The sequence below is a fragment of the Capricornis sumatraensis genome, chromosome 6, assembly GCF_032405125.1.
Source record: "Capricornis sumatraensis isolate serow.1 chromosome 6, serow.2, whole genome shotgun sequence".
Taxonomy (NCBI): Eukaryota; Metazoa; Chordata; class Mammalia; order Artiodactyla; family Bovidae; genus Capricornis; species Capricornis sumatraensis.
The window spans coordinates 37166258-37178750 of record NC_091074.1 but is presented as its reverse complement, the minus strand read 5'-3'; the positions used below and the strand labels follow the sequence as shown (position 1 = coordinate 37178750).

Below are 12493 nucleotides of genomic sequence, written 5' to 3'. Positions count from 1 at the left end.
AAATCAAGATCCCATGGATTGCTGGCTCTGCATCGCTATTGTTTGGAAATAATACCCAGTATTCTATATGCAAAAAGAAAACAACTGTTTTTCCTCATGAATGAAGAGCCCAGCTCTTTATTCTTCTGGTACCTTTGTTATGATCGTTTAGTTATCCAATTCTCATTTGGGGCCAGAGGACAACTTTGATAATTTTGAGAAAGGTCTAGATCCATCAGAGAAAATTACAGCTACTTATTTTATTGAAATACTCTGGAAATCTTTTTTGGTGGAAAATTTAATTAATACTCTGCTGGAGAAGTATTAAGCAGAATTAAATTTTTAAACATTTCAAATGTTTTAAAATGTACTTAAATTTCACCTTCTCTCTCCTAGGTTATATTTATATTCAGCTGAATTCCACTTTCCCTGGATGGCTGAGAACATTTACCATATAAATAAAAAACTGATGAAGCCTGTAAGACATGTGTTTAAAAAGTTAACAATAAAATGTTTTATGGACTTAAATGCCACTTAAATCAGTGAAGTCAACTGTGGTATGTAGAAGACCTGTCACCTGTTTCCAGTGGTTGTATTCACTGGCTCAGCCAGTACACCAGAAAATCAGCATAAGCAACTTAAGAGGTCCCTGCATGGCTGCTACTATTGCCTAAATGTTTACTTCCATGTTTCCAATGAGGTTCAATTTGAACAAACTGAAAATGCTGCTGGAAAACCTGAGATTTATCTAATTTCTTAAAAGTTCCACAGGTAAAAATGAATTTTTGCTTCCTTTATTTTTAAACTGCATTCTAAAAGGGTCTCTTTTATTTTCATGATTTCGTATTCTCAAAACAGCAAATTCCAGAAAGTGTATTGTCTTAAAGCAGCATTAATCTATCTGTTGTACCAATCAATCAACTCATTTTACTGGCAGAGAAATTAGAATGTCAGTTAAAATGTTATACTGCTATTAAAATTCCTGTTTTGTTATTTATTGAGATTATTACTCTGTGGTTCTTAAAGTTAACATCCCCACCAAAGTTACAAAGGCTAAGATACCTATCTTCATTTCCTAATGAGATCTAGAGGAAAAGTAGCCATATTGTCTTTGAACTTGCCAATGTGCTGCATATCAATTATACATGTCTCCCACCTAAGTTCATGTTGGAACTACTAATTTTGAAGTAGGTAAAAAAGATGCCTCGAATCAGGGATTTTGTGGCTGTAAATTCAGTATTAAACACATAACTGTTACACTACATGTAACATTCTATCTAATGAAGAAGGCAGATATGAAATGTCATGAACCTATTAATTAATATCCTGTTAGAAATAAATCAATTTTTATATAGTAGTGGACAGACATGCACAAAATTATTATCCAGAATAATTCTAGATACTGAATTATTTTAGCCTCAGTATCCTTTAAAGATTATTTGACCTTTCTCCTGATCAAATTGCAGTGTTTTTATCATTTCTAAGGTTACAAAATTACACAGCAGATTATGAATAATTATAAACAAATTATAAATACCTTTCTGCCTAATATAACTATGACTTTATTTCCAGTAGATCCTTTCTCTGGCCAATGGGACAAAATAAGTTGTGTTAGTGAAGGCCTTAGGATTAGATGGCACACCTCATCTTGACATCTTTAACCAGGTAAGTGTGTGTGGGTATGCTATAATCAGTGCATCAGCAAACCGGGTAAACTCTTATCATCCTACTATTTGGAAGTCACAGGATATACTAGCAAATATGAGGCTTAAGGTATTCTAGTCAAGCTGTTTACACATACAGCGTGTTCAGCATCTGCAGTTTGGATACATCTGAAATTCTGCTAAAGCAGCTAAGAAAACATGCAACAATGGATTCTGCTAGGTCACTGCATAACTTACTCTTTGTAAACTTATTTTTAAATGTTACCTGGTGGTTTAAAAAAAAAGGCACAAAATAGATAATGCTTATACATTTAAAAAAACATGCTTGGTTGGGGGCACTAGCTATCTCATTTAAAACATCTCTTCCAGACTTATTCAGCTGTGGAGTTTTGACCAAAAACAAATTTAAATTGAGCCAGTGCTCCTGAAAATTGGTAATTGTTCATATGACTTTTCCTTAAGAGTTCTGAGAATGGTTTATCTGTCAAACAGATAAAAATGAAAAAATTTTCTTAAAGAGAGACTAAAGAGAAGGCAACTGTGTTTTTAACACTACATAAATCAACTGCCTAGAGCAATGTATCAGACATAAAGTTTCAGAATGACAATGTTATCTCCAGAATTTTAATCGTCTGTGGTTTCTTGGTAAAACCGTGTAGATCCCTTGGGTCACTAAAGGGCATTTCCTTCATTTTTGTCATTTTGAGCTTACGTTTTAGTAACCTGTGTCCCCAAACAATAGTTTCTATGACCACGTTATACTCTCTTGGAAGCAAATCCAGAATTCCATCTCACTTTTTTTATATGGCAAAGAAGTAATTTACTAGTGAAGTTTGATAGAAAAATTCTTTAATCAAAACAAGTTTACATGTTGACACTTATGGCTTAACTAGAATAAATTTGTCCAAGTTTAAATTGTGTAAGGACCAAACAGGTATAATACCCAGAGTTCCCTCAGAACAGTGGGTCCTAGTTCCATTGTAAGGCCTCTCAAAAGCAAGACTCCAATTACTGAAATGATTCCAAGTTTTCATCTAAAGATGAAAAAAATTACTGAGAGGTCAAAGCATACAATGCATGTCACATGCAAACACTGGTATTTAAGCCTTTTTCCCGTATTCCTAGTTTCCAAACATGAGAAGCATCTTTTAAGCTACTGCAAACCACCAACTGACCTAGTATTCAAAATATCTTAGAAATCCTGTTTGTTAAAGTTGTTCCTAAAATTCTGTGTTAACCTTTGTTCACTCTGATTTAGTCCATATACAAGAAAATACAGACTGCTCCTTTACTTTTGTCTACTGCCTCAGAGTAACTAACTTTTTGCAATCCTGTCACATGTATGCATTAGAAATAAAAATTCCCTTCTCACAGTCATGTTTTCAAATAGGTTTGTTTCCTTAGATAGTATTTATTTTTTTATTTACTGCAAAAAGCATTATGGATTGCATTTTTTCCAATTAAAAAAATATTTAACGACTTCTTTAATGAGTGGGACTTTTAAAAAAATTCAGAAACTCGAGACATTTCTCAAAAATAAACTTTTATCATTTAGTTCTCAGTTTCAGCTACTACTGCCTATAAAGGATCTTAAATGGTTGAACCCTAAAAGCCAGATTCATTCCTTCATACACTCCTGCTTACTGCAGGAAACTCACATGTGACTTTCACTGAATTCTCAGCCACAAAACTAAATTACCTTCAGAAGTTAACATGAGTTTTGCACCTTGTAGAATTGTCAGTTCAGTGTCAGTTGGGTATCTAGTTGTCATACAAAAAGGCATACAGACTGCACATTATTACAAAGCAGTAGGGTAATGTAGCACAAGGTAGACTGAGATTAAAGTCAACTTTTGATAAGAGAACGGAAGGAGTGAGTACTTGTATAGAAGTAACATTTTATCAACCATAAAAATGCTTAACTTCTACAAAACCCACAACAGTGAAAAGACAGTCTGGTAAATCCAATTTTTGTAAAAACTATGCACAAAACCCACAGTATCTGGGAAAAGAGGAAAAGGTTTATACAAGTAGCAGTTTTAAAAAATGTAACTTTTTTCTACTATCAATTACACATTAACATACACACACTAACTGAAAATATACTACAACCGATGTCTGGAAAAGCAGTTTAACACTTCCTAAATGAACTTCCCCTCACATTTACTGTATAATGTAGCTGTTAATACTGCACAAGTACAATTAGCAATGTTTAGTCACTTTTAAACAAAGATAAGGAGATTTCTCCCTCAAAACAAGTTTTAAACATCAAAACCTATGTTTATAAAAATTTAAAACTTTCAGCAGTCTAAATATTTCAAATGAAAACCATTACAAACTTCTCAAATGTTCTTTATATTCCAGGTATGTCAGCCTAGTTATCTAGTGTAGAATCCTTCAGAGATATTTCAGTCTCTCTCTCTCCACTGGATGGCCTAAAGAAAAAGGGGAAAAAAAGGTGTGACAACTGGGATTAGGGGGCTTTTGTTCCTCAGGAGAAAAAAAAGATACTACATATGTGCATTATGTTCTTTAAAATGTTAATTATTTTCTGTTGTAAATTTTATTTTACTATGTTGTATTTTCTTCCCAAAGTAGTATGCAGATCAAGCAAAATAATTAAAGGGAAGCATCATGGCCCAGGCCCTTTTCAGTCATTTCTAGCTTTAAAATGAGTTCTCTTTAAAGAACATGAAAATTTATCTATGGTACCAACATATTATAAATCTTCAGAAGAGAAAGATTTCCTTGATTTCAAAATTAGAAAGGATGCTTGGTTCTAAATCCTTGAAATGTACAGTGGACTAATCAAGATTTAAGTAACTGTGGTTCCATATCTAGTTATTTTAGCATGGGAACATAACCTATGATTCTAGATCTAATTTCTGCATTATTCTGTCAAAAGTCAAGTAAGTATGGACATGAGTCATTAGTACAGGTGTTATCAATGGAACGATTTCAAGGAACAGTTTTTTTTTTTTTAAACAGGATTCTTGCTTAGCTCTATTCTCTTGAATACAATGACATATTGCTTTTAAGTAGTTTCTTTATAATTTGGCCATTTTGATGTCTTGACTCCTGAATTCAGGAAGTGAGTCATGAAAATATAATCCCTTACACAAACGATCTTGGATCAGCAATGTGATCTAAAAATTAAAACATTACAATGCACTAAAATATGTCCTCACTTTTTCTTACTGCTGGCCTCGTGGTTGTCTTTGCTTTCTTCATTGCTGTCTCCATTGTGTTGTGGTTGATTACTGTCTTGAGCATCCGATCCTCCATTTAGAGTCTTTGAACCTTTAGAAAGATACCAGTGGGAAAACTGTTAGCACTGTGAGGACACCTTAAGTATTAGGAAGACCCAAATTCAAGAACTAAACATAGCCCCAAAGTTCCTAATAGTGTATTTTATGTGATATTGCATTGTAATCCTGTGGGTAGACAAGGCACAGTAAGAAACAGGGTTACTATCTATATCTATCCACAAAACAACAGACTACTAATCTGATTATCCCATTTGTTACTGTTGTCAGGAAGTTACTAAAGGGTGGTACAACTCTTTAGAGCATTGTGATTTATTCCAGTTGTTAGAAAAAGCTATGCAAATCACAGTAAAATTTTGTATTTAAGAACAGAAGATGGCAAAATAGTTAACATGATTTTGTCTTCTAACTTAGAAAATGATGAGGGCTTCCCTGTAAATACTACTTCATTATCAAACCTCTGGTTTGTTATCATTATCATTCCCTAGTAAATGAGTTAAGAAAATCCAACTCGTTTTGAACAGTTTTTCTATGTTAGGGAGCTGCTGCCAACATGTTTAGTACCATGGAATCAGGGACGCTCCCAATGGTGCAGGCACACTTCAGTTTATTGTGCTTCACTTTACGGTGCTTCGTAGATCCTGCATTTGCATTTTACAAATTCAGTGTTTATGGCAAGCCTGCATCAAGCATGTTTATCAGCATCGTTTTCCCAACAGCATTCGCTCACTCTGTTTCTGTGTCACATTTTGGTAATTGTCAACAGTATTTCACACTTTAGACAGTTATTATATTTTATTATATTCATATAGTGATGCCTTGGATGTTACTATAATTCATGAAAGGCTCACTTGCTATAACATTTTTTAAACATTCTGAAAATAAGGTATGTCATTTCTATAGACATAACCCTACTGCACACTTTAGACAGACTAAGACTTTAGTATAGGGTAAACAAATCTGTATGCCATGTGACTCACTTTATTACAGCAGTCTGAAACCGAACCCACAGTATTCCTGGAGTACAAGCAAACCTGTACTACAGGTTCTATTTCAAGCTTCGCTCATATATACACCTTAAAATGTTTATGACTGAAATGGCACAGGAATTTGCTTCAAAATAATCTTCAGGAGTGTCACTGAAAAACTTGGGAAATATAATAAAAGACCAGTGATCATACGTTAATAGCTGCTGAAGCTGACTCGGGAAGTTCATTTCTCCTGACTTTTGTGTAGGTTAGAAATTTTCCCTAATTTAAATGAAAACAATAGCAACTACTACTACTAGTAACTACTACTAAATAACTACTAGTAATTTAAACTTGATAAAAGTTTAGCTAAGATTGAGCAGACTCTGCTAAGTTCTTTTGGGACTCCCATCGTCTACTGTAGGTTAAGGCATTAATAAGATTAAATATCAAAGCCATTTTTAAAAAGTAATTCCAACAGACTATTACCACATACCTGTTTGTTCCTTTTCTAGCTTTTTGTTTGGCCCTTTCTTCCCTTGATCTTTGGTTTTATTTGCTTCCTCATGCTGTCTTTGTTCGGCAAGAGATTTGTTCAGCACTTGTGTGATCACAGAATCTCCTTCACCAACCAAAAACATGTTCTTAAACTTGTTATACAACATTGTAGACTTTTCCATGATAACCTGACTAACTTTGAATCGCCGTATCTGAGAAAACAAAAGATAAGCTCAGAATTTGCCTAATTGATTTCTGAATGTTATTTAACAAAGTGGTGATAATGAGCAAATTTTTAAAATCTGCATAACTAAAGATCACTTACTTTTTTCAGTGTTGTAATCATCTCTGTGTGTTTTTGAGCTTGTTGCATTGTGACCTGAAGTGAAGCCAGTTCATCCAAAGCCTCAATACATCTGTTGACATCCTTCATGACAAAACAGTAATTTCATAACTGTTAATTACCACAACCCATAGAATCCAGAGATTACTTTCAAAATCTCAAACAAGGCATACAAAATAGCCAGTAACATTGTTATCTCTAATTTACATACTTATCAAACCATGTTAGAAAAAAACATTAAGCTACAAAAGCAGCACTGTATTTTTAAATGAGGTATTAAACACTTACAAGATTATCAATTTTGAGTGAATTTTTAATTTCAGCATGTATCCTTTGAAGTCGAGAATCCATTGATGTTTCTATAAATTAAAATGTGAAACACAGTAAATTTTCCAAAACCAGTATCTTTGTATAATCTAAAGCAAAGTATAATGGAAAGAAGTGGTAATTTTTAAAAAATGTTCTCAGTAATCTGCTTACATCATTAAGAAATTATCTGCCATTTTTAGTCTTTAGTTTAGGAAACCAATATCCATTATACAAGCAAAGAATCACTTGAGTAGCTGCATGTCTCTAAAGTAAGTGGTCTGCATCCACTAACTCCTTCTCAATCCTTTAGCACCTGCCTCTTCCTTACATATTTAACCAAAACTAAAATATCCATCTGAAACCAGATTTGTCAGAAATGGGGAAACATTGTCCTTTAGGCAGTGTTACAATAAAATAAATCTGACTTCATCATATAACGAGCAGTAAAATAATAATCATGACCACCTTTCAAGTTCACCTGATGATACTTAAAAAGTATAAAACATAACAGAATCCATTAGGGATTTAAAATGTGTACTTGTACAATAAGAACATCAAATGACTGATTTCAACATGTATACAATTAAGTTTCTGTAAAACTTCCTTTCTGTGTATAACATTATACATCTTAGAAAGTGAAATAACTAACCTCGCTTCTTCTCCACTTTCTTAACTTCTGGCTTCTTTCCTTCATCTTTATTCTGCCTATCAAATGTTAACACAAATATTTCAAAAACATTGGAACTCTGTGACTGATAAACCAAATGCCCACAATCCCTTTTGTAAAAGTTTTTTTTTCTTTAAAATAGTTAAGTGACCTAGATCACAAGGAATTGACTATAATTTTTAGACCTTTCCAATGCCACATTAGTATTAGTATAAACAAAACAACATAAAAATTAACATGCCAAAATAATCTAACAATCTAATTTTTCAGTGGCATTACAAATTTTAACAGCTGCTTTTGTGCAATTTTATTCCAACAATAGTGTGTTAAAAGACCAACTGCAGGGTCAGTGGATAAACAGGCCATAGTGGGAAGAGAATGCCTGTTTCATGAATTCTAAAATAGCATGTCAAATTAGACTGATTTAATTGTTCCCACATCTCCAAAAGGTAGGTAATTTGAGGGGTTCAAAGTTAGTTACAAGATTAAATAGACTATAATGCTACTATATTACAATAAAGTGGGATTTATTTTTGCCACTGTATCAAACTTAAATGACATTTACTAGTGTTTACATACCATTTCACAAATGAAAAGGTACCATTTTACTGTAAATCACAAAAATAACCATTTAAAAATGAATTCTTAATAATTTCTAGTACCTTGACTTAGAGTTCGGGCCCTACTATAATAAACCAATTGAAATAGACAAGAACAAAAAATATCTAAAAATCAGGTTTTTTTTTTAAAAAAAAACTTTATTTTAAAATTTTGGTTACAGTTTCATTTTTGTTTTCTTAACAAGTCTACTATTTAATCTCTCAGGATTAAAAAAACAATTATTAATATTCTAAAGAATTAAACAACAAAGGAATGTCAAGGGAAGGGCACAACTGCCCCATTCTCTAGGGGTATAATATAGCTACTCCAGTTTAACACCTAGCTTCAAAACAAAATGAATTTTTATATTTTCTAAATGAAATAATGTACAACCACCATCTTCATCTGAGCTTGTAACTTTCAAACACAAAGCTTCATTTTAAGCTTGGTAAAAAACTTAACAGGAATGATGGCCGACCTTAGTATGTAGTGTGTACCTTACAGGAAATGTTTTTTAACAATCATAACACAGTAATAATGCCATTAATGAAGTCCTCAATTTAGAATCTGGAACATTCTTCCATCAAAAGGGGGGAGGGGGAAATTCAGTCCAATGAGTCTGTCTCAAGATCTTCGTCTCTTGTTTGCTCCACTTGTATTCTCTTTTCAGTAACTGGATTAATGCTTTGAGCCCAAAATGAGATATATTTTTTATTACTGTAGATTACATGTTGTTTGGCTGGGAATACAATACAATAAACTTTATTTTTGCATAATGCATTTCATACAAGCTGCATCTGAAATGCTTTACAGAGCAAAACTGTCCAAGTACAAAGTTTTGTAATAACAGAAGAAGGAAAGAAAACACAAATATTAGAATTTGAGAAAGTTACATTCGGAGGACATTCAAAAAGAAATTGAAACACATAAAGATTAACTTTGAGATACTAAAGGATTGGGCTAGATTTACTAAGCAACAACTAATTTTATATCTTAAATTGGGGAGCACAATAAAGTTAAAAGCAACAAACAGTCCAACAACTTTTCAGTGAAAGGACAGGAAAGGATAGGTAACAAAAAAATAACTCTAATATTTACATAAATGGTCCAAGTCTAACAGATTAAAGGGAGTAACATTTCTGAGCTTTAAATCAATTTTTAAATTACTCCCTCTTATAGCTAAAACTGCTTATATATCCTCCAAAAAACTAAGAAAGGAGATGGTCAAATGCTGTACTTTACAAGACTTTCAGCTTACAGATTTATTATATAAAGAAAAGGTACAAAATTATTTAAGAATAGTTTTTTTAAGAATTTCACTGCTTAAGTTTGTCTTAGTGACCTACAGCATGTTTTTAAAATCACCTCCTCACTAAAACAACAAAAAAACAGTTTAGTCAGAATAATGCAAGACGTTTCACAAAGAAAGAAACGTTTTTCAGAGAAAGACCTCAGAAGAGACAGTCTAAAGATAACTAAGAAAACAAATGTAATAAACACATGAAGCCTAATCATCGTCATTGCTATTTTCCTTATAAAATTATTTTATAGAATAAACTTAAAGGGGGAAGAAATTCCCCATGGTAAGTATATATTATCTCCAAGTATCAAAACTTATTATCTTGATTTATATTGCACACATCTAATGCAAACCCTGTCAGCCTTTCAGATTTACTTGTACTGGCTTCATGGGTTTCCAACTGTGCTTTTGTTATTTTTGCTGGTCTTCTGGGGGAGGCCTGCTGGTGGTATGACAAAGATAAATATTTCTTTCATTCTTTGTCCACTAATTTATCATCTTTCTGTATTTAATATTATATGAGAAAACAGTAGAGGATGAGGACATTTTCTACAAAGCCTTGAAGCAGTTAAACCCTATCTGCACTTTCCGTTTAAATTAAAAATAATTCATAGGGTGATTATCTCAGTGAATTTCATCCTCTTTACTCAGAAAAGAATGAAGCTTGAAATATGATTATCATATACTGAAGACATTTTTCTAACACATAGGCAAAGTCACTTCTTTAGAAGGCTTCAGAAAGTCTGGAAAATGAGATTCTATTGTTTAAAATTTTCATGCTGGCTTAAAGAAATTGAAATTTATAATAAGAAAATACTTACTGCTCAGTTTCCATTTGTTCTTCTTGCTTGCGTTTTCTATCTGCAACCTCTTTCTCATGTTGTCCTTTGAGCATATTCCTTCTATGAGCTGTTTGAAAGTTTCTTCCACCTTTTCTCTTCTGTTTTATTTGAGAATTAGGATGGTTTTAGTTAACTATCAAGTCAGTGACTAATGCTTCTATGATTACAGTTGTGGGAGAAAAGCAGCGACTAGTTTTCTTAAGGGACAATTACTAATTTTAAAAAATCTTAGAATTCCACATGTTGTTGCTATCTAAATTTAACTTTCGCCTTGATCAATTTGGGATTCATAATCTATTTACTGCATTGCTATAGGAATGACATGCTTTGGTTAATATGGATTAAAATGAAGTACATTAGGCTGTTTGCCTCTACACTGTGACTTCAATACCTGTTTACTGACAAGTGCCTGCTCAACCTATGGAATTTTAGGTCCGGGGCTTCTCAGGGTATTAATAAGTTAGATAAACATAAATGAAAGACCTACACAACCTGGGTCAGCAGATTTCCAAGGCTATACACAAAACTTTTGTTTTTATACAGAAAAGAATGCATAACTTTAATCAAACTCCTAAATTGCTGCATCCAAATAAAGTACCACTAATAAACTGTACACTCAATAGGTCTGAAATGCTCGTTGAGGTCAATAATATAAATCCATGTATAAATTTACCTTTTTACATCTGTTGTCACTGGTCACAACTTACTTGGCTTAATTCTTTACTTTCCTACCTTTTCTAAGTAGATGGGGTTATTGGAAGTTTATCATACAACATTTTAATTCCCATTTAATTGTGAAAAGGTAAGGTAAACTTATGATGTACAATAAAGCTTCAAATTTGCTTTTTAACACTGCTAACTGAAGTTTATTCAGAAAGGTAAAGAAATTCATTTTAACTTTTAATCATATTTATAGACTTTCTTAAAGATACTGAAATCTTGATCTAAAGATTAAGAACTACACAAGAAACTAAAAATAAAACAAAGGTTTTATTTGATATGCAAACATTCTACCTTTTCACCTTCTTGATCATCTCCTTCTTCTTCAGAATCAGAGGTTGATGTAACCCCTGTTTTGGCTAAATTTTTCCTTTTTGATTCAACTTCCTTTTTCCCCTCTTTTTTATCTGGCTCTTTTCTTGGCTTTTCTTCTTCCTTCTGGCCCTCTTCATCCTTTTTAAGCTGTTTTTTAGGTTGTTTTTCCTCTTGCCCCTTTTTCTTGCTTTTGTCTTCTTCAGTTATCCTGTAATTCACAGGTAAAACAATGAAAAATAAACTTTTATGTATCTTGTCATTCAACCACAATCTCTGAGTTAATAACTATTTTGGGTAACAATAAGCTATGCATAGTTTTTTATTTAAAAACAAATTTCAAATATCTTCAAGTAAAATGTAAGGAAGGGTCACTATCAGCCTATCACACACAAAAAAGAACATCCTTTTAATATAAGTTAGAGGATAGAAAAATTACAGTGGCACTAGAAGAGTGATTCCCCACCCCACCCCAACCCACCCCCATTTTCTAAGTTCTTTGTAGCTCATTCACTTAAAAATAATACTGGGTACCATCTCAGATGCCATGGTACTATTCTTGACTCTGGGGAACAGCAGTGTATAAGGTGTGTGAGATCCCTAGATTTTAGCCACATAGGCAAAAATACAATTGCAGAATCAAACTAGTATGGTGAAATACAGTCATTTTAAAATTTGAAGAAATTATTCCTTGCAATTTAAAAGGCTCAATTCATGCATATAATGGTTATATATATGGCCAATTAATATTATGCAGTGTTCAAGGAATTTTATTGAGAATTTCATATGTTATTTAAAAGCTGCAAGGAACCCCAGATCATTCAGTCCAACCCATTCCATTTAACAGGTGAGAAAATGATGGTGCAAAAAGGTCAGTTAGCCCAATATCTCAATTCCAAATCAACTGACTTTCCAGACAGCTGCTTCCTTGAACCCTTAAGAGATTAACTTGCAAAAGAAAAAAAAAACCCACATTTTATTTGTTTAGACATTTTTTGTCACATAACTGTCATTGGCTATGTTTA

General features: G+C 32.8%; 1 protein-coding gene across 5 annotated transcripts in view; it reads right to left on the bottom strand.

The window, feature by feature from the left end:
- Positions 1-2577: 2577 nt before the first annotated feature.
- Positions 2578-12493, bottom strand: part of PSIP1 (PC4 and SRSF1 interacting protein 1) — a 38367-nt gene continuing 28451 nt past the window's right edge. For 2 of the 5 annotated variants that reach the window (XM_068973538.1, XM_068973540.1), the window contains exons 8-10: positions 11451-11679; positions 10416-10534; positions 8618-9033 (exon numbers count right to left, since the gene is read on the bottom strand). In XM_068973538.1, coding sequence (XP_068829639.1) covers positions 9009-9033; positions 10416-10534; positions 11451-11679 — 373 coding nt within the window. In that variant the 3' untranslated portion in view covers positions 8618-9008. Of the gene's footprint in view, positions 4079-4831; positions 4944-6373; positions 6588-6700; positions 6803-7006; positions 7078-7676; positions 7733-8617; positions 9115-10415; positions 10535-11450; positions 11680-12493 lie in introns of those variants that run through there. The other 3 variants (XM_068973536.1, XM_068973539.1, XM_068973537.1) reach the window with 3 other exon arrangements.